The following is a 21770-nucleotide window of genomic DNA, read 5'->3' on the forward strand; positions in this document are numbered from 1 at the left end:
TCCAGTGGCAGAAAGAAGATCAGGCTAGCTTTGATACATTGAAACACATCTTGTATAGTGAGCCTGTCCTGAAAGTCCCCAATTTCAATAAAGAGTTCATCCTGTTATTGGATGCTGCCAAGGTAGGGATAGGGGCCGTTTTATACCAAGAGGGGATTGAACATCAATTTTTATAGATCAGTAGGAAAGCTCTTCCCAAGGGAAAGAATGATGCCACCATCGAATTCGAGGCCCTAAAAATCAAATGGGCAGTGGGTTATTTAACATATTAACTGACAGGGAGGAAATTCATATTGGCAACCGCCCGCGCACCACTCACCTGGCTCAGCCTATGGAAAGAAACAAAACCTAGGATTTTGCGCTGGTTCCTTGATCTCCAGGCTTGCTGTTTTCATGTCCAACACAGAAAGGGCAAAAAACAGGGAAATGTCAATTTCCTTTCCTGATTTCCCTTAGAGGCAGATGGGGAAGCCAGCAGCATTAGGGGAAGGGTATGTGACGATTCACAGTGTCGTCACTTCTCCCCAAGAGAGAGCCCCTTGTCATGAGGCTAGGGAGGGGAGGGTGCTACCCAATAGCCCCCATTGGTTTAATGCAGGAGGACCTAATGGGGAGGAACTCCCCCTCTGGGGAGAAGGACGACCACCTGGGGTGCAGCCCTGGAAATCCCATCACCTCCACACATTCCCTAGTCCTACACTCCACCTCCAATCCTTCCTTAGAGAGCACACAAATGTATTATTGTCATAGTTATGAAACCCATCAGGTACGAAGGACTTGGATGAGGAAGAACATCAGAAGCATGAAGATTACACCTTCAAGTAATGCCACGAGGTGGCTCACCAGAAATCATGAAAGGCATCACACGATTGTGCACTGCAGGTGTTGATAATAAGCGCATGCGGGACCAGTCCTACAAAAAAGAAACTCAACGTTGTCTTCGAGGAGCGAGAAATCCGGCAGATTTGAATCCCGACAGAAGCATCTAGAGCAGCAACAGTGGCGAGAGGCTGAGAGAGTTGACCCGGGACTCTGTAGGAGTGGACCACTCTGCCCAACCTGGAAAGAAGAGTGGTGGCGTTGCCTTGACCAAATGGACCGACTCAGAAACAGGGACGTTATTTGGAGGATGCTAGGGGGTCTCAACTGCGACCCTGAGGTCTCCCTTGCTACCCCTGTGGTCTCCCTGGCTAAGCCTAAAAAAATACTTTTGGCCAGCACCATTTGGCTCTTTATTTCTCTTTATTTCTGGAGTGGCTGGCTTTCTGGTTCAGGGCTCTTAAAAAAAACTGGCGTTTCACAAATGTAACACTTTGAGCAGTGACCCCAAATAAGAAAAAATAGGAATAATAAATAGTCTTTCTGGAATTCTTCATTAAAGGTTTATTTTAGGCACACTTCAGGGGGTTAGTCACTGATTTAGTCTGATTTAGTCTTTTCTTAAACAACTCAAATTCACAATGCAGACAAAAACTATATGTATTTTGCTTTTTTTTCGCAAGTTGCAGTTATAGCATGTTTTGTTTTGCCGTTGTCTATGTTATGATCATTACAAGACATTCCATCTTGGTGTCCTATAAGCTTGCGTACAGTGTAGAAATGTTTGATAATAGCACATCAAGTGCCCTTGATTTCATTGTTCTACGATTAATGCTTTGTTTTGATGTGTCTATCTTTCCTATCTCACTGGCATGCTGTTCAGGATGTTTGTTTACATGTATGAGGTAATGAGTGGCCCAGAGTATGAGATGCCGTGTGAGTGCGCTGCTTTCCCTGCGCTACTCTAAATTCTTTAATACACAGTTATGAACCCTCCCAATGGTATGTAGTTTGCAAACCTCTGAAGCCTGAAAAGTAGATCCACACAGGCTTCACATGTGGCCAACTTTGCACCAGACCTGCAGATGAAATGGCCTGCTGTTAAATCTCAGTTACCAGTTTATTGGTGCCCACTAGAGAGTGTAATTTGCTTTCTGACTTTGACAACATTCAGACATGTAATTGCTAATTTTACTATAACCGGTAAGTTAGCTAGAGCTGGTAATATAGCTCAGTGGGTTCAGCGCTCACTGCTGTGATGTGTGTGTGTGAACTTCAGGTTGCAGGTTAGAATCCCAGCAAGGCCGATTTAGCCTTTCATATTTCTGAGGTCTATAAATGAGTACCGTGATATTGTATGTATATTTGTTCTATACAAAGCGCTTAAGCGTAACTGCTTTATAACACATCATTATCATTTGGCCTTGGACGTCTGCTTGCATTCACAGTAATTTGGTAATTTGCCCCTATACAAACTGATATTAACGATACATATGGTGATTCATTCGTGTATGAAGTGTATATCGCATTACAGTATTGAATCTAGCCTCCATATACTGACCCAATGAACCTCCCTCAACCATACATATCGTAGGGCATATCCAAGCTTTGTCTCTAATTGTGACACATCCAGGGTGACCAATTTTGGTCTTTGTTATATGGGGCAAACCACCTTGTGATCTCAGGGGCAGCCGACTATGTCTGGAAGGAAGTGGTAAAGCGTTTGGTTGGTTTCACATGATGAGCATTGTCTTGGGCTCCCTATAAAGCTACAGCCAACATGATATATGGTATGTCTCTGCATCAAATTTTTATTCGAAGTTTTATGATGTAATACGTAGAATGGAATTGTGGTCTTGCTATGCTTTATGAAATGTTTTAAATGGGTGATATCATAACCAGATTTATCGTAATACTAATTAGGAACAATGCTTTGTGATGCCACTTCCTGATTTTTCAAGGGGGGAAAGGTTGGGCAGAGGTTCCATTGCTTCCCCTGATGTCACTTCAGGGTGGGGTCAAATTATATCACTTCCTGTGATGTCATCAGAGGTCAAGGGTCATGTGATGTCACTCCCACTACCCCAGGCATTTTGGAGAAATGACGTCCCTGCACACAGACACCAAACTGCAATGGTAAGAGATGCGCAAGAAAACTGTGTAGCCCGCCGACCGAAGAAGAAGGCGCCTGGAAGCAGCAGAGCAGAAGACCCATCCCTGGAAGAACCGAAGCAGTGCCTAACCCACGTGAAAGTAAAAGGGGGCATAGGAGACCGGTGGGGACACAAAGTGAACCACTGAAGCGGGAAGCATCCAGGGAAAGCTTCCTCGTCCCAGTGGAGCTCATAAAACCACTGAATGCCAGAGAAGGGTCTCAGGCCCCAAACTAGAAATGGAAAGCATCAGAGGAACTCATCCTTGTTACAGTGGGAGAAGGAAAACCACTGATCATCAGAGAAGAGTCTGAGACCCTGACAAGATCTGGGACTTTGTTGAGAACCAGTCAAAGTGATAAAGTGTGAATGAAGTTGAAAGTACTGAGTAAGAAATATATCAAGTATGCTACCAAATCCGGAGTTCTGATAAAGACATTAATGGAAGGGAGTCATTCCCCTTGGTCTTGTGTTGAACTGTGCCAAAGCATATAAAGAGAAGGGAAGCAGTCTCTTGCTCCTGAACTGAGACTTAAGCCAAAAACACCAAGGGAAGGGAGTCATTCCCCCTGGCCCCATTTTGAACGATGCCAAAAGCATACCAAGATAAGGGGGGCATTCTCTTAGTCCTGAACTGAGACTTAAGCCAAAAACACCAAGGGAAGGGATTCATTCCCCTTGGCCCCATTTTTAACTGTGCCAAAAGCAAACCAAGAGAAGGGAGGCATTCATGCCTCATTCAAGTCCTGCTCTGTCCCAGACAGTCTTAAAGAAGCCTGGGTGCGCCCACTTCTAAAAAAGCCCACTCTCGACCCCACGATGCCTAACAATTACAGACCTATAACAACTGTCCCCTTCCTTCTCAAGATTCTAGATAAAGTGGCACACAGCCAAATCCAACTATACCTCGAATCTAACTCCATCCTAGGCACCAGACAGTCAGGCTTCCGCAAAGGTCATGGAACAGAGACTGCTTTGCTGGACCTAAAAAACCAAATAACCAAGATATTGGACAAAGGTAAACCCGCCCTTTTACTTCTCCTCGACCTCTCTGCGGCATTCGACCTAGTGGACCACAAGACCCTCACCTCACACCTCTCCCACTCCGCACATTTCTCTGACCAAGCCACCTCCTGGATAACCTCATTTCTTGAAGGGAGGGCCATGAAAGTCTTTTCAAACATTTCGAGCGCAACACCATCCATAATACACTGCGGTGTCCCTCAAGGCTCCTGTACAGCACCTACGCTTTACAATCTATTCACTAAGCCCCTATTCGAGAAACTTGATGCACTTGGGATTGCCTACACCAACTACGCCGACGACACCCAAGTGCTCCTCCCTCTATCAGGCTCATACCACAAAGACGCCCTAGCTCTAAAACTCATATATGCCACCATTCAAGCCTGGATGGCCACTAACGGCCTATGTCTTAACGGGGATAAGACTGAAATCCTTATCCTCGGCCAAAAATCCACACTGGCCAGGCTAGACAGCTGCTATGCCAATTTCAACATCGACAACTGCACTATCCCAGTCCTATCCTCTGTGAAAACGCTAGGGGTCTACATTGATGCAACCCTGTCCATGGACAAACAAGTTAGTGCCATTGTCTCCGCATCTGCACTAAGCACTAAACTCATCAACGCCATTAAACCATTCCTTTCCAAAGAAAACTGCCTTTCAATAGCAAGAGCTACCATAGGCGCTAAACTTGACTATTGCAATGCACTTCTAGCCGGCACCTCTGAAAAAAACCTAAACAAACTCCAGGTCACCCAAAATAACGCTCTAAGAGCAGCATTAAACATCTCCAAAAGGGACCACATCTCACTGGCAAGGCAATCAGTTCACTGGCTCCCTGTCAAAGAACGCATCACCTTCAAGGTACTGACTACTACCCACAAATGTATCCACCACACTGCACCATCATATCTCTCAGACACCATTCTCAGACAGACCTCATCCAGACCTACCAGACTCTGCTACACTAACCAACTCACTGTACCACGCATCCACAAGATTACAGCCGGGGGGCTGGGTTTCCCCTACATAGCACCAAAACTTTGGAATAATCTCCCCCACGCTCTAAGAGCAGAAGGCTCCCTCACAGCGTTTAGAAAAAAACTCAAAACCTCTCTCTTTAACTAGAATTCCTCTACCTACTGCCATTCAGGCACACACTGCTAACTATTGCTACTGCCCAAACTGTATGCATGTATGCCTCTGTATGCTGTAACTAAGACGCGCTTTCCCTGTAACCAGCGCTATTCTGTAACCAGCGCCACGATGCCTCAGGGCTGATTCTGTGCGCTTAACAAATGCGAATAAATAAATAAATAAATAAATTCTATTGGTCCTGAACTGAGTCTTGAACTGGAGACACCAGGGGAAGAGAATCATTCCACCTGGATTTGTGATGAACTGTGCCAAAACATACCAAGAGAAGGGAGGCATTTCCTTGGTCCTGAACTGAGACTTAAGCCAAAAAACACCAAGGGAAGAGAGTCATTCCGCCTGGCCCCGTTTTGAATTGTGCCAAAAGCATACCAAGAGATGGGAGGCATTCTCTTAGTCCTGAACTAAGGGAGGAGATCAAGAAGCCAGGGGAAGGGAGTCATACCCCCTGGCATTGTTGTGAAGTTTTCCAAATCATACCAGGGGAAGGGGTCAGCCCCTCTCGCTCTATTGAAGAGTAAAAGGAGCTGAACCTGGAGAAGGGAGCCATTTTCCTGGAGGTAACGTTGTGGAAGGACTGGGTGAAACCCACAAGCCAGGGGATGGGACTCATTCCCCCTGGTAAATTTGATTTAAGAGAACAATCTTTTGAACATTACCCAAGAAGAAGGAGAAGGGGGCCATTCTCCTTAAAGGAGGAACTTTTTGTTAGTTTCTACGTTGATTAGTTTTGAGGCAGGGAAACCAAGCAATAGCATTTGAATAGAAATTACATTTAATTGTTCTTTTTTGTGATAATGGTGGATTGTATTTGTGTTGCTGGAGTGGCTTGTGTAGTAGCAACCGAAGCTTTCATACCCAACCATGATGATTGCTTTGAGGTCTCAAAGGGGTACATAGGAAAACACTGACATGGTGTTAACCAACACAAGTTCTACAATTATACTTTAAACACAATGGCCTGTTACCGAATCAATTCTCTTTCCAGGCACATACTTGAGATGCAATGTTTATTTAGGGCAGCAATGTAGCTCCACATCTAGTGCAGCACAAGACTGGGCATATTCTGTTCAAAATTCAGACTTTGGACTTGTTTTGTATCCAGAAATAGTTGTATTCTTCACTTTTGTACTAGATTTTGTAATTACTGGATAGCCTGACTCATTAACTGTATACTGTGCCTCATTTACATTGTTTTCTCACTCTTGTTCCAGGGTTATTTTTGTGAGCCAAACTATATCACATTCAGAAAACACTGACCAAAAATCCAACAAATTGCGAGTGCTACAGTGGAGATGTTAGTCTGCATTTTGGAATGCCATTGGAGTCGATTGGGGTTTCGGAACATTTACTGCATTTAGTAATTCTGTCTGTCAGCAGTAAAACCTCCATTTATTGGAGGCAATGTGACGGACAAACAGCCACGCAAGGCTTGTTTTCAACATTACCCCAAACCTCATAATATGGCAGTGTGGCAAAAGTGGCAGTACCATCATTGTCGCTACTTTTTTTTTGCACCCCAATACTCATAATGCAGACTCTGGAAATTGTTGCACAGGAGGGCAATTAGAAAGCACAAGAGCGCATTTCCCTTAGTGCCATGGCGCTATACCATACTGTCTGCTGAGAGACAGGTCTGCTACATAGAGACCGGTAACTAATTTCTTGACATGAAGGTCCAAAATACAAAACTTCACAAGGGTTATGTGAGCTTCTTAACAAGCTAACGACCAGCTTTTCATGTTCGTAGTCATAAACAACAGAACAAACAACTATATATGAACTGTGAATATGCAGCGTTCAATTCAATGTAATGTAAAATAAAGTGCTCTTATATAGCACACTTCGGTCAATAATGTTGGCCTCGCTGCGCATAGCTCTGTAAGAAAGGAGAGCAGGGTGTGTTTGTCGGTGTTAGTTAAGAATTGGTGCAGTCACACTGTGTGAGACTACACAACACTTATCTGCTTGGGATTAGGTAACTCACATTTTGGTATAGGTCTATACTACACAAGTTAGTAGTGTGACTGAGCAGCCAGGGGTAAATGTGGGCTGTAGAGCTGTACTAATGAAATCCATAAATACAAGTAGCCAAGTAACACTTACACTCAAGGTTTCAGTTATAAATAGTTATTTATTTAATAATTAACATCCATTTTTAAATAAGCGTTCTTTAAAAAGGCCCTTCGTTGTAACAATGTAAATATATTTTAAAATTACTTTCCAGAATCAAAACAAGTTAGTGGATAATCTTTGCATATGCTTCTTACACAATTCCTACACCATAAGGTGACTTCAATTATAAGGACAGTAATGGCATTTATATATCGCACTAGTATACTTTGTATACTATACTATACTGAGGCTTCAGAAAGGAAAGGTTAGAGAAGGAAAAAAAAGTTAGACAGTTTCTCAGTATATGTGAGGACAACTAAATCTTCCAATGAAATCTAGATAAGCCTTTCCCAGCAGTAATAGTATACACCAACCTACTACACCAAGGGACAAACAGTATCAAAGTCAATGGACTAGAAGAGTCTGCAGGGAGCCAGGACAGCCAAAGTCATTTGGGACACAGTCTATGGATCTGATGCACTTCTTAGATCAAAGTCTTGCACAAAGTTAGAGAGTTTTAGAAACAATCATGTGTAGGGTCACAAGCTGTTAAGTCTGTGAAAAGAGAGTTAAAATCAACTCTAAAAGGTTAGCCAATACAACGCCCAACTGAGAAGAGCGTGGCTAAAAGGCAAAAATGGTAAGCTTAAACAAAAACTCTGGTTTGAAGGTGAGTGGTCGAGCTGGATTCTGTCTTGCTACAGCGGTACAGATCCTTGTTCCTGAGCTTCAGTCGTGGGGACATGAGGAAGGACGCCTGGAGGGCTCCTGCTGCCGTCAGCAGCTACGGGCTGTTTTCAGTTCAGCGGCACTTCACAGTATCAGTGCTTATCAAACAGCACTGTTGCAGATCTTGGACACCGGTTGGACTCTCTTTGCTCCCTCGGTCCTGCACTCTGATGTGAGGACTCTGGATCTGGAGATCCTGCTTCTGGTGGGTCCTTAGGAGTCTCCTGGAGCTTCTAGCCAGATTTGTTTGGAGGCAGATGTTGCACTTAACTATGGACACTTGACCCCTGGCATTGGGCTTCCGAAACAATGGAGAGGCACACCAAGTCAGGTATGATGGTCTAGTGGAGTTCATCTCGACGTTAGTTGGTCCCACTAACCCAAGGGGAGAAGTTGTTCTGTCCGGAGCTTCTCTGTCGAGGTGAACAAGGAGTTCAGCACAGCAGCAGGGCTTCACTGGGCAGTTCAAAGATCTAGGAGGTTGCAACAAGCTTCGTTCATGGTTTATTCATCAGGTTTTTCTCCCAGTGGTCTACTCTTCCTGTAGACCCAAAACCCTCGCCTGTTAAGCAGGTTTCTTCCATTCATGCACAACCTAGGCTGTCAATTATACAGCCAGCCAGCCAATCAGGACTAGTTGCAGTTAGGCATTCCTAGCAACAAAGAACAGGGGGGTTTCGGGACCCTCCCTCACATCATGTCCTTCCAGGCACACTGGAGCCAGGGGTGGGCTTCAGGGCTGAAGCCCCCCAAAGGCAAAAAAATGGCTCAAATCTGTCTCAACACACAGAGTAAAACCCAAGAAAGACCTCACAAACAGAAAATGGCGACAAAAAAAAAACATGGGCCATTTTGATAAAAATTGTCACCCATAGGTGCTGTACTGGAGCTGAGGGTTCAGCTTGTAGTAGAAAAGCACAATGGTAGGAAAAAATAAACCACTGCCACCAGCCATTTAAAGTATTGACGGTAGCATAAAAATGTTACAAGAGAGAGCAGGATAAGGGGCTACTAGGTAACCCCCCAGCACTCCACATAAAATGGTGTGTGCTGGACCCACAAAGAGAAAAGGTAAGTAAAGTCAAGAAAATGTAGTTAAATCTTATAATAAATCTAAAAGGATTTCTCTGTGACACTGCACTGAAGGTGCTGTGTGTCACCATACAAAAAGCAGATGAAGTTTGCCAGATTCCAAAAACAGTGAAAACACAAAATCCAAATCAGGTAAAAACACATCAGAGTGTGCCAAAAAGGTCTCACTCACTCCAGGGTTAAAATTAAAATGTCCTAAGCCCTGTAAAGAAGCTGGGGTCTCTAACGTTGAAGGAAATTAGCACAGAAATGAGAATTCTCCCTAACACTCCTCCCACCCAGGCTAAGGGACAGGAGGATCTAATCCTCACCAGGATGGATCTCCTATTGCAAGTCAATTAAACTGTTTGCTGAGTCCACCAGCAATATTTTGCAACCCTTGCTATGGCAGTTTTTAACATTGGTTTTCATCTATAAGCTATATGACCTACAAATACTGTTGGGCACATCTCTCTTGTTTAGTACATAGGGGATCTGATTTAACAGTCCCTCAGAAGTTTTAAAATTAAAAATTCCTAAATCCAGAAAAAGAGCTGGGGGTCTCTAAGGCTCAAAGGAATTAGCACAGAAATGAAAATTCTCTCTAACAGTCGGATAGCAGGAAGGCAGATGCAGAAACCTTTGGTGTTGATGGATGCAATTCGGAAGTACCTGTTACCTGTGTATCAATATGAACATCTGCATACTGTTTATAGTTGTTACTGACTGGGAAGGTTAGTCATATGGATTGTCCCAGGATTGTAGAGTGCAAAAATGAACAGCATGATTGTTGATAGAAGATGGATAGGGTCTGCATCTGTTAAGTACACTAGACCTCGGAGGCTTGTCTGTTGGAGTGTAAGGATGCAACATTTTAGTAGTGAGGACTTCGTTGAGGGATGAGGGGGTGGAGAGTGGGAGTGAGGGTGTTGTCACTTCTTGGCTCTTGATGGTAGATTTCACTGAGATTAAAGGTGCAGAGCAGAGGAGGTTCCATGGGTCAGCTTGGTTCCCAGTCTAGCTATGGGTTATGGGTTCAGCAGTATAATTAACTATACAAATTAGAATTGTTGTGTAGATGAACACAATGATTCATACAACTTAGTCTGGGTGTTCAGGGGCATATATTACAAGATAAACAGTTGCAATGTGCATACACAAACACAATTGAGTCTAAACATGTTATGTGTCAGGAATAACATAGTGAGTTAGACCTGTTTTTTTGCACCAGATGTTAGCTTCCGTGTAATTAGCCATATATATGTGTGGCTAGCATGATGATTTAATTTAGCTGTGTGATACGGTGTTGAGGCATAGAAATCAGGATCCAAACAGATTTACTGGTACAGATGCACTTAGTACATTCAGTCAAATTATGCGCTAGGAATGCAGAGGAAAATGTAAGCATAGATTCACCTTACCTGTATAATGAGTTTATCTGCCCTAAAAGATGGTGACACTATGGACAGGACTGGGGTGCAAGGCGAAGAGGCTAACAGGATGCACCCTTTGCCACTGCCCTTTGCCTGGCTGCCCAGGGAGTGGCTGCCCTTGAAGCAATGCTTAAGAAATTAAGAGTGGGAGAGGGAAAGGAAAAAGGCCCGAAACAAACAGGCCCTAAACTCGTTACCAAGTGGTTGTTGTGCAGGATGGCTATGAATTACAAGCAGGAAAGCAGGGGAGAGCAGTAAGTGAGGCTGCTAATAAAAGGCCAGGGGCACCTGACTGCCTCAGCCCATTGATATGGGGATACAAGGGGAAAGGAAAAAGGCCAGAAACAAAGGAATAGACCACAAACAGTGCACTCTAGGAGCAGTCCCGATCATAATACAGACTGGAAATCACAGTAAAGACACACAGAGATCCCTCCAAAAAGACACCAAACAGGCCCTAAACTCCTTACCAAGTGGTTGTTGGGCAGGAAAGCTGCGGGTCAATGAGTGACCAAGGAGTAAATAACTCAATGATCGAACCACCAGTGTGCACATTCATGCCTTGAAAAAGTGTTCAAATGCTTGTTACTAAACTGGCACCTTTTTGTGGAAAAACTCAATAAATTAACTCAGTTTGAAACTTGCAGGTAGATGTTCTCTGATATTTTGCACACTCTGGTGCTCATAGTGCAGGTAAATCGGTCCTGTGCCCTGAACTTAAGGGCATAGGATATAGGGAGGTCTTGCAGCACATCCCCCCCCAAATTACGCTTTGGCTCAGCGCAGGGAATGCATTCCCCTGTTTTCATTTAGACTTGCAATGAGGCCCTTTGTGCCAAACAGAGGGCGGGAAAAAAGCGGTAAGTCCATGTATGTTGTAGGCAAGATTGTATGCAGTACCCTTTGGGAGACTACACCAACCTTGTCCTCCTGGCAATAGGTAACCCAACCTTTGGTATAAGTCTGTACTACACTGGTTGGTAGTGTGGCTGAGCTGCCAGGCTTACCTCAAGCAGGGGGCAATGTGAGAAGTAGGGGTTTTATACAGAGGATCACGATGACAAGTATTCAAATAAACTCTTACACCCAAGGTTTCTTGATTAAACAATTATTAATTTATTTAACAATGAGTTGAATAAGCCTTCTTCAGAAGGGAGCAATATATAAGTAATACAAAAATACACTTCAAAATACACTCTTATTTTCTCTAAATCAGCAAGTACCCATTTGGGATGGTACACAGATTCTTCCGACACCCTGAGGTGACTTAAATAAATAGGATACTGTGGACCTTAATATATCACTGGTACATTTAGAGCAATACTGAGTTTGGTGTCAAAGAAAAGGGTTTGGGAATAGAACAAAGGTTAAACAAATATTCTGAAGAATGTAAGTACTTTTGAACCCCAATGCAAAGTATATTAACCCTTTCCTGGAGGAAAGGTAAAGCACAAAGTCAGAGGTAAGAAGAGTCTTTCAGGGAGCCAGGCAGCAAATGTTAATTGACCAAAAGTCTAGGTGAGCTGAAGCACTTCTTGCAGGTAAATAAAAGTCTTGCACAATGTCTTAGACGTTTTTGTAGAAAAAGTTGAATCACTTAGATCCACAAGATGCTAGTCTTGTGAGGGGCAAAGCTGCAAGCAACTCTGTAAAGCAAGGGAGACAAGTCTCAACTGAGTCCCCTTAGTTTTACATTACCTTTGGTTCCAGCTGGTTTCTGTTCCTGTGTAGGTCTGCAGATCCTTTTGTTACTGGGCCTCAGTCGAGGGAACAAGAGGGAGGAGGATGTCTGGGGATTCCTGCACTATGAATTGAAGGTCGGCGGCAGCAATGGGCAAACTTCAGATCAGCGGCACTTCGCGGTTTCAGCTCCTTGCGCCTCTCGCAAATAGCACCACTGTGGTTCTCGGATACCATTATGGACTTTCCTTCCATCTGGGGTCCAGCACTCTGTTGAGGTGGCTCAGGCTTGGTCAGTCCTGCTTCCCGGGAGGCTGGAGGATCTTCCTGGAGCTCGGGTCCGACTTAAAGACACTTACTCGATTCTGGTGTTCCTCCCCTTGGCACTTCGGTTCCTGCAGCAGCAATGGAAGTACAGCCAGCTCCGAGAGGATTTCCAGATGAGCTTGTCTTGCGGTCAGTTGGTCCCACCAACCCAAGGGGAGAAGTCGTCCTTTGCAGGTCTTCTCTAGTGGAGGCGAATTCGGAGCTTCAGCACAGCAGCAGGGCTTCACTTTGAAAACCAACGGGTCAAGAGTTGCAGCAGACGTCTCTTCCAAGTTCTTCTTCAGATTCCTTCGTCCAGTGGTCGACTCTGCCTCCCAAGCAAAAAGCCTTGCCTTTTATGCAGGTTTCTCTCATTCATAGCCTAGCTGTCAATCACACAGCAGCCAGACAATCACTCTTGGGTGCATTCCCGTAACCAAGGAGACTAAGCACAGGGAGTTTTCGGCACCTCCCACGCTTCCTGCCCTGCCAGACACGGTGGATCCAGAGGCGGGTTTCTCTCATGAATCCCGCCAAAGACAAAACGGACAAAAAGGACCAAACCTGGTTTGGTGCACAGAGTAAATCTCAAGAATGACCTTTCCAACAAGAAAAGGTAAAAGGGAATTAGCACATTTCTGAGAATTCTCCCTAACGTATGTCTAACCTTCAATTCAACCTATTGCCTGACTGTTGTTGACAAGTACCTTATGATCTGATCAACTAACCCTGTAAGGCTTTCTGTGTTCACTGTGGTATAAATAGTTTGTGCCCTCAGTATGGCAACACGTCTGGAACATTCTCCCCGGTCTGTGGGGATTATATTGAACATGCAATAGCCAAAGTTGAAATGCACGTTGATAAATTTGAGTGTTACGATGGTTCAGACTATAGCCCAGTGTGTTAAGCACTCATTGCAGGCAAGTGTGCTCATATGCAAGATTTAAAAAAAAATCCAGCAAGGCTGAGCTAGTCTTTGCTATGCCTGAAGTTGATAAACCTGCATTTACCTGCCCCAGATACATAAAAACCACCTGCTATAAAGAAAAATAACATAGCATCATAATTATAAATGTTTCGAAATTGGTTCCTTCAGACAGGGGGTTGTAAAGCCTGGGTAGTCTCCCCCAATGATGGGCATAAACTGTTAGTCTGGAGAGGTGGTTAGGTACCCGATTTCAAGACTTTGGATCCAAAGCGCCAATGCTTCTATCCTGGCTTTGCCAGCAGACCATACAGAGATCCTGGAGAAATCATCTCATATCACTGGCAGTACTGTGCTGTTTTCTGTGAAAAGGATTGCATGCTCAGCCAATTTCTGGCTCTTTATTTTTGGGTAGCCCATTTAAGTGGAAGACCTAGACAGAAGAGCGCATACCAGCTATCACAGGCATATGGTGAGCATATTTCAAGGTCTGCTTATTGACACAAAAAAGGTTTAAACACCTTTTTTAAGCTGAACTAGAGCAAAAAAAAATATATACATTTAAAAAAACATTCGATCCTTTTGTTTTCGGTCGAATGCACTCTAACCTTTGGCATTCGATCCTTTTGTTTTCGAAACTTTAACTGGACACCTCTATAATGGCAACACTACTTGAACACCACGTCCCTCTACTTATCTCAGTCTGTCTGGTTAAGGACAACTATCTGGTGTTTCAAATCTGCATTCACTAGTGTAGCTTTCTCCTTGCTTCCAATTGGTCTCCTGTATTCAGGCTGGAGAACTTGAATTCTGTGAGGCAGCTCATCTGAGTCCTCTATTCTGGGTTTTGTGCACATTTTTCATGCAACATGTGTCCTACATGCATACTATGGCAGGTATGACTTCCTCGTGGCTGCTATTGATAATAGTCTCCTGTACCTATGCTAGAAAACAAGTACCCTCATCGTGGACTGCTAATGTTGTCCTTCTTCATTGTTATTCCGCAAGAAAGAAGAGGGTAAGAGGACTGAAGGTGAGTTCCCCATGCTTATTGTGATCGCTGCTAGGCAGAATTTCAAGCTATGCATTGTGATTGAGACGAGAGGGGCACGCTCAGACATTCTGGAACCCCTCATTTCTTTGGTTCAGTGGAGGAGGGGGGCAAAGGTGTTTGTGGCCTAGGCACCAAAAGTGCTTAAGAGGGCCTGTTCTGCATGTTCCCTGTCGCCCCACACACCTAGGTGTAGAATTCTGCAGCCAAGCGTGAGCATGTGTCCCCTTGCAGACTGGAGATGTGGACCTCCTTATCTCGCAACCTGTTGTGTCAACAATGCAAGACCCTCCAGTTTAATTGTCTATAAGTCCCTCCCCACTGAATCCCAGCATTCCCTGCAGCAGTGGAGCCATTTCCTGAAAGGTGCGTGCCTGGGAAAATCTGGTAAGGCGGCGAAGGGGCCCCCGTTGAGATATGGAAAGTAGATTTGGTTAATTCGCAGTTGCATTTATTGTCCATTTTTGAGCCTTGACTATGGTGAGAGGGTGGATAGGAAAATATTTATCAACACTATCTATACTTTTTATCTGTTAATTACACTCAATATCGCGCGAAGCTCTTCCGATGGTCGTAAATAGCACAAATGTTTCTAATTTAGAATCCTTCAAAAAGAATCTGAAAACTTGGTTGTTTGCTTAATCTGCCCAGTTCCCCTGGCCAGGGTTCTTCTTCCTTCAGGCACCCCTGGGGCTCTTTTCTTGCTCTTTGTTCTTGTCAACGTCAGTTCATCTTTTTCAACCCTTGCGTTGCCAAGAGACCATTTTGGAAGACTGGACTTCGAGGTCCAAAATGCAAACCTTGGTACACAGTAATGTTCTTGTTCTGGGTGATCCCCCCCACAGAGAAAGATTGACAGCAAGCCATCCCACATATTTCCCACACGTCCAACAAACACATTGCTCACCCACCTGATAGAGAGGCAGACTTGTGGCACAGTATTACAGGAGCTTGTGCGCGCAGTGCGGCTTTTGCGCCAGTGCAAATCAAACCTCGCCTGTGCAAATATCTATTGTTTATTGCTTAAAAGCATTTTTTTTATACTGGCGCTAAAACCCAACTCACAATTAGGGGCATACAGCTTCTGCATCATGCAGAGGTTGATAGTGACGTCATGAGGTCGGGTGGCGTGTTGAAGCTGTTGGATCGACTGCGATTTAACTGCAAGGCAAGCCAGCAAAGATTCTGAATACCAATGGATGAAAAGGAGGCAGCAGAGGGAAGGATCCATCTGCAAACTTTGTGAATCACCCCTCCCCCCCATAAGTGCTAAAGGCGAGAATGTTTGTCCAGTCTCCAGTATTCTTGAGGAGAACAATCTCCGGTTCCGGAAGTACCTCAAGACCTTCCTCTTTGCTTCGGCCTTTGCCCCCCTTCCCCCTGCTGGTCTGTTTCTTATTTTTTATCGGGACTGTGCACCTGGCCACCCTCTGTCCTTCGGGCCCAGGTACCTGCTCACCCTGCCACCCTCCTGCACTACCTCCGGGCCACCCCTTGCACTTTGGTCTGTATCTGTACCCATACAGTCCCACACGCCCTGTCTTTTCTTCTGCACTTATCCAACATACCCTTTCGGCTACACTCAGCACTTGCCACTTGTTGGCTGCAGTACCACCTCTTATTTTCTTTTCTTTATTATTTATCGGCTTGTTTTCTGTTCCGCACTTTCCACTTCTCCCCTCTTCCATGCACTTTTCCCCTTTTCCCTTTCCCATGCACTTGCACGTGCTGAATGTCACTGGGCCTAGTAAAATCGTTGTTTTGTTCTCCCTTGTTCCCCTCCCTTGCCTTGTCGCGCTCTGAAACACTTGTGTAGGAGCGCGATATAAATAAAATATCGTATATACTCAATTACACTGCTGGGCGTGGGCCTCTCCCCCACTGTACAGGACTCTCAAGTCTAGCCGCTTTCGCACCTGACAGGATTTCCGAAATCCAGGCATTCAGGCATACTGTGATAAGCTGCAAAGCTTATAAACCACTAACCAAAAAAAGCTCAAAACTTTCTACATACTTATCTCGTTCAAAAACAAAGACAACCACCTCTCGAACCACAAGCCGCATGCACTTCACCACACCACTACAACACTTAAACGGTACTAACAGCACACGAGGACTGACATCGCTCCGATACTCGCACCAAACGCTCAGCACACGGTGTATACCGAGTTGAGGCTGCCAACAGAACACCACTCCTCTCACTATCCTACTCCCTCTTCACCCTACTAACCCATCCCACCTTCTCGTTTGCAGGTTTGCCAGAGCGACTGGGGCCAACTCCGTTGGTGATGGTGCGCGTTACAAATATCTTTAGCATGTAACATATCATATCACATCAGTATTATAGCCAGAATGCTTATGAAGGGGAGGGTGCAGATCATGAGTGACAGGGGTATTTTAACATGCATGAAACATATTTACGAATACAATCTCATATGCATGCATTGTGGCCAATTATTCTTCCCAAATCAACGCTCTCGTGGCTCGTCACTGTTGCAGTGTGCACATACCATACCACTTTGTTTTCATTGTGCCATCTAATGAGCCCATAAGGCTGCAAGCGCAGCGTGTGATCTTGCGTTCTGTGCGTGGAACCTTGGTGACAATTGCCCTGGTTTGTTTCACTTCTCATTGGTGTCCCACTTCATATGTAGCTGTCCAAGGAGCCGTATGCAGATTAGGTGCAATAGAGCCATCGCCCAGTTAAGAATACACATGTACTTTGTGATTTTTGCAGGAGAAGTACTGTTACATCTGCCCTGATATGGTCAAGGAGTTCACCAAGTATGACGCCGATCCGCGCAAATGGGTCAAGCAGTACATGGGCACCCACGCCATCCACAAGAGCCCCTTTGTGGTAGATGTTGGCTATGAAAGGTTCCTAGGACCTGAAATTTTCTTTCATCCCGAGGTAAGGAAACGATGTTTTTGTGCCTTTTACTAACAACAGACCTCCCAGCACCCGTGTCTCTTCTGAATGGCAACAGCGTCTGTGCACTTTGGCACATGCCCTTCGCTGGAACACACATCGTGCGGGTGGGATGCCAGCGTTTTGACTTCGTGGTCTATTTGCTTCTGTTCTGTGTCTCCTGGCATTGTGGAATATGTTAAAAGTAGATGTCGTATTGCCACCTAGTGGCGATTAAAAGGTGCATTAACCACCGTGAAAACTGAATTTGGAAGGTCATCTATTGCCAGAGTTGGAACAGGTTCTGTTAACAGGTTGTGAGAACAGACTGTGAGCTAAGCTAACGTTTTAAAATAATTATTTTCTCTATTATTACCGATATTGTTTTCTTTAACTATTTGCTGTTGATTTTATGTGCTGACACTAAATTGCAAACGAAAGCCTACGTAAACGCAAGCGCTGCTTTTCGAATTACATGTGTATAATTTAATTATAGGTGTTCTGTTTTCTAATTAATAGATGTTTTTTTAGAAAAATATATATTTACAGGATGTAATTGTTTATTAGTACCCGACAAGGGGGGTGTGGTGGCCTCCCAGCCAATGAGGAGACTTGGAACTGGGTCCTTAACACACAGGGAAAGACCCCGCTCCGAGCCTCCCCAGAGCGGTAGGTCACCATCTTCCCTCACTGGGAATGAAGGTAAGTGTGCTCCTCGCGTCCCCTGCCCATTTCCCCACACCCCATTTCAACATATCCGCTCACCTACCTGCCACAACCACACTTACCTACGTTGCTCTGTCTCTCGCTGGCGCCAGGAACAGTACTGGACACATCTCTGCTGCGTGATTAGCCACCATGGAAAGGTCAGAAGGGACTACGTGTAGGCCATTCTCCCCATTCCATCGTAGCCATTTTATTTGCATTTTTTTCCTCGAGTTGTGAAACTGTTCACATGCCGTTTCTGAACTCGGGAACAAATACTATTAGTAGCATGGTACAACTTGTCAGGGTACTAATCGCAATAGAACCCGCAGAGGGGGACATTACCGGTCAGCACTTAGTAAGAGATATTGGAAGCTCGAGAAGGAAGTGTTGTTGGCTTGCCATACTACTCCAGAACTCTGATCCCCAAACCCTCTTCCGATCTCTGTCAGCACGCTTCTCTTCACCTTCCTGCAGCCACTGCACCCTCCTCCGGCCATGACACGGTGCAGCCAGCATTTGTGGAGCATTGCGATGAATCCACACTCCGCCTTTTATCTTAATGCTCCTCATCTCATAAACCTTCCCATAAAAAGCACCCTGCAGAGTTTCAGCATCATTCTGATGCCAAAAATAAGGGGCGTCCTCAACACCAAGGGAGGGGGTGCATAAGCAGGATGTGGAGGGTGTTGATTTATTTATGGACTGTGACTTCATGAGAGGAGATTTCAGGCCTTTTGGGGTCACTGGGTTAAACTTCTAGAAGAAACAACAGGGGTTCTGGCCCTTGCCCTGATCGCATGATGAACATTTGACAAACGCCTTTGCGTTGCCCTGACAAGCAAAGAGCATGAAAAAAGCCGCTGCGCTCAGCACCTGAGCAAGTTAAAGTGCGGACTGAGCTGGCACTTAGCCTGCCAGCTAATCTGCTATGTGGTGCCTGGGGTTTCCAGATCTCAGGCAGCTCCTCTCTGAACCCGAAAGTTCATGCCTCCTATAACCGTCACAACTTTGCGTGGGGTAATGAGTGGTGTGCCTGTCCTGACCCCTCCCGTCATCAGCCAATTCTGTGACCCTTCTTTCCTGCAGGATCCAATGTATCTATTTGAGCAATTGAACGTGAGAAAGAGAAACAGGGTTTGGCAGTGACAGCGCGAGAAAGTGAAATGGGACCGTTCTGCATAGGGCACTGGTAGGAGTGTGGGCAGGAGACCGGGTTCATCTTGCCCTGTTAGGTCTTGTTAGGCTAGACTTTACGTTCTGATGCTTTGATATGCCTGTCCTGCCTTGTCATGCTTATATCATCCTTGCAATGCCATGTTACCCCTTGCCATGGCTTGATTGCTAGCTCCCTGCACCAACCTGCTTACAATTCTACTTTCTACGTTGTAATGTACTGCTCCCTGGGGCCCCACTGATTCTGCCTGCAGGGATTCGCACCTGTGCGACCCCAACGGTGCGTGCTCCTGTATGCCTTCGCCCAGTGTGATGTATGACCCTGTTCCACATGCTGTCCACTGCTAAGAACATCTGACCATTCCAGGGGGCCTCAGGACTTCACCTCACCATTGCCCTATGATAGGAGCGCCATTGCCAAGATGACTGAATGGGTGCCCAAATGCCCATCCAGGCCGCAACTGACTGCTCGCCACACTAACATGCTCAAATGGTATGTTCCAAAACACAAAATGCACACGGCAATTGAACACACCAAATAGCAGCACGCTACACACCCCCAAACAATGTCTATTTCAGTCCTGACAACACATCCTAGAAACAGACCCACGTGCAGACCTCAGGCACAGCAACACAACAGCAAAGCTAACTCCCTATCCACTCACCTAGCCCCTCCCCACTCTTTCAAATCCACTGTCGCGCCTAGGGACAGTGCACATGGCAGCGGACCATGGTATACATCCCAGTAACAAAACATAACATACATATATTGTAACATACACATGACATAAACATAAATATAGCATAAAGTTAACAAAGGAATAACTTACCAACACATGCTTTACCTCCGGATCAGAGAGTACTGCAGAAATGTTGGAAAGTGTCTGGAGATGGAAGGGATCAGAGGGAGGAGGTGGTGGGGTGGTGGGTAGGTGTGCCGAAAAATAGCCGATTGTGCATAAATTATGCAGTGGGATTTTTGCAATGATGTGCAAAAGGACCACATTTACCTGGTCACCAAGTACATTAGCGAAGTCCAAGCATAAGACAGTGGTCTGAAGCGGCAGAAGTGTCACTTATCTATGTGCAGCGACACACTTTCTATAGCCAATGAATGCCCTTGCCTTGTCTGCACGTTTCCCAATGGGGTACAACGGCGCGAGTCATCTAGGAGACAACTCAATGACTGCACGCTGGATGGAGCGGAGTACCGTTTGGCTCTGATGTATCATGACCTCCAAAGCTACACGGACGCCTCAGTGACGAACTCCCTTTGCATTACACCAAGCCCTCACGGCCACCTTCACATCACCACTTTGGGAAGGGAACTATATGCTGGGACAGTCATGCTGTGAGCGTTTTAGAAGATCAGCATGTATAGGGTTCGGCAGGGCTCTGCTCACTCATAGCCATCATGTCATGGTAGCAATTGCACTGATTGCAGATTAGTCTAAAGTGACAACTTTGATCTCTTTGTTGCAGTATGTATATGCATTTTTTCACATAGTTTCATGCAGGTCAAGGTAGCAAAAGTGGTAAGGGGAGGTTCTGAATGGTTAAAGGAATGGTTCGGTAAAAAATGTTTATTGCCCCTATGGGTTGGCCATGTGTTTTTAAGCCTAAGTTGCTCAATTTTAGAAAAAATTCCTATGGACCTTACCCAAGTTTTCGTCCATTATACGCATGCGAAAACAGGCATCAGGGAGCTGCCATTTTGTGATAATCCTATCATTTCCCCCATCGCCCTGGCTGACCTGCTTTTGCGGCACTAAATCATATCCCCCGCCCCTGAGCCTGTCATCAGCAGACGCGTACCGCCCATTTCACAACTCCAAAGCACGTCTCGTGTCAACATTCGCTGCGCTTCAGCTAATGACGTGTCGCCATGGAAATGGCAGGACGCCTCTTTCCTCAATAAGTATAAACAGACTGTTTCACAACGCACAGCAGCAGATTTTCGATTCCATTCCTCTCTCTTTGTTACTTTGAGTATTCTGTGACTTGTTTTTGTGCTCTGGTCTGCTACCTTCGTTGCTTGTAGCCTGTGTGAACAGATACCAGTACCACCGCTATAAATTATTTTAGTTTGTTTAACACACAATGGCTACAATAATGCTCTATATGTACGAGGCCGAGTATACCGAGGAGGAACTACTGGAAAGGGAAACACGCGAAAATGATGGGGCTTCGGACAGCAGTTGGGAGGACGATTCAACAGCTGAAGAGCCTGGACCTAGTCGCATGGACGGTGTTTCCATCTGGTGCACATGCAATCGGTGTGAGCTAATGCCAACCGAGGACGAGAACTGCTGCTGCTGTGAAAACTCGGGATGCTTGGCCTACATTTCGGAAGGCGAGCCACGACCGCAATGCATCACCAAGCTGCCAGACTTCAGGGCAGCCTGCCTCACACGGTCCGTGTTGAGGATAATGATGGTGCTTATGCACGAACTTCGCGCAACTGTTCGTCCTCGTAATCCGAGTAACGAGTAAGTATACTCTGCTTGTCATGCCACTCCTA

General features: G+C 45.3%; 1 protein-coding gene across 4 annotated transcripts in view; it reads left to right on the forward strand.

Moving 5' to 3' along the window:
- The window catches only part of ACTR3B (actin related protein 3B), a 932787-nt gene that overhangs the window by 528478 nt on the left and 382539 nt on the right, over positions 1 to 21770 (forward strand). For all 4 annotated transcript variants that reach the window (XM_069647930.1, XM_069647932.1, XM_069647929.1 and 1 more), the window contains one exon: positions 17198 to 17371. In XM_069647930.1, coding sequence (XP_069504031.1) covers positions 17198 to 17371 — 174 coding nt within the window. The remainder of the gene's footprint in view (positions 1 to 17197; positions 17372 to 21770) is intronic.

The sequence above is a fragment of the Ambystoma mexicanum genome, chromosome 2q, assembly GCF_040938575.1.
Source record: "Ambystoma mexicanum isolate Mex_15411 chromosome 2q, UKY_AmexF1_1, whole genome shotgun sequence".
NCBI lineage: Eukaryota > Metazoa > Chordata > Amphibia > Caudata > Ambystomatidae > Ambystoma > Ambystoma mexicanum.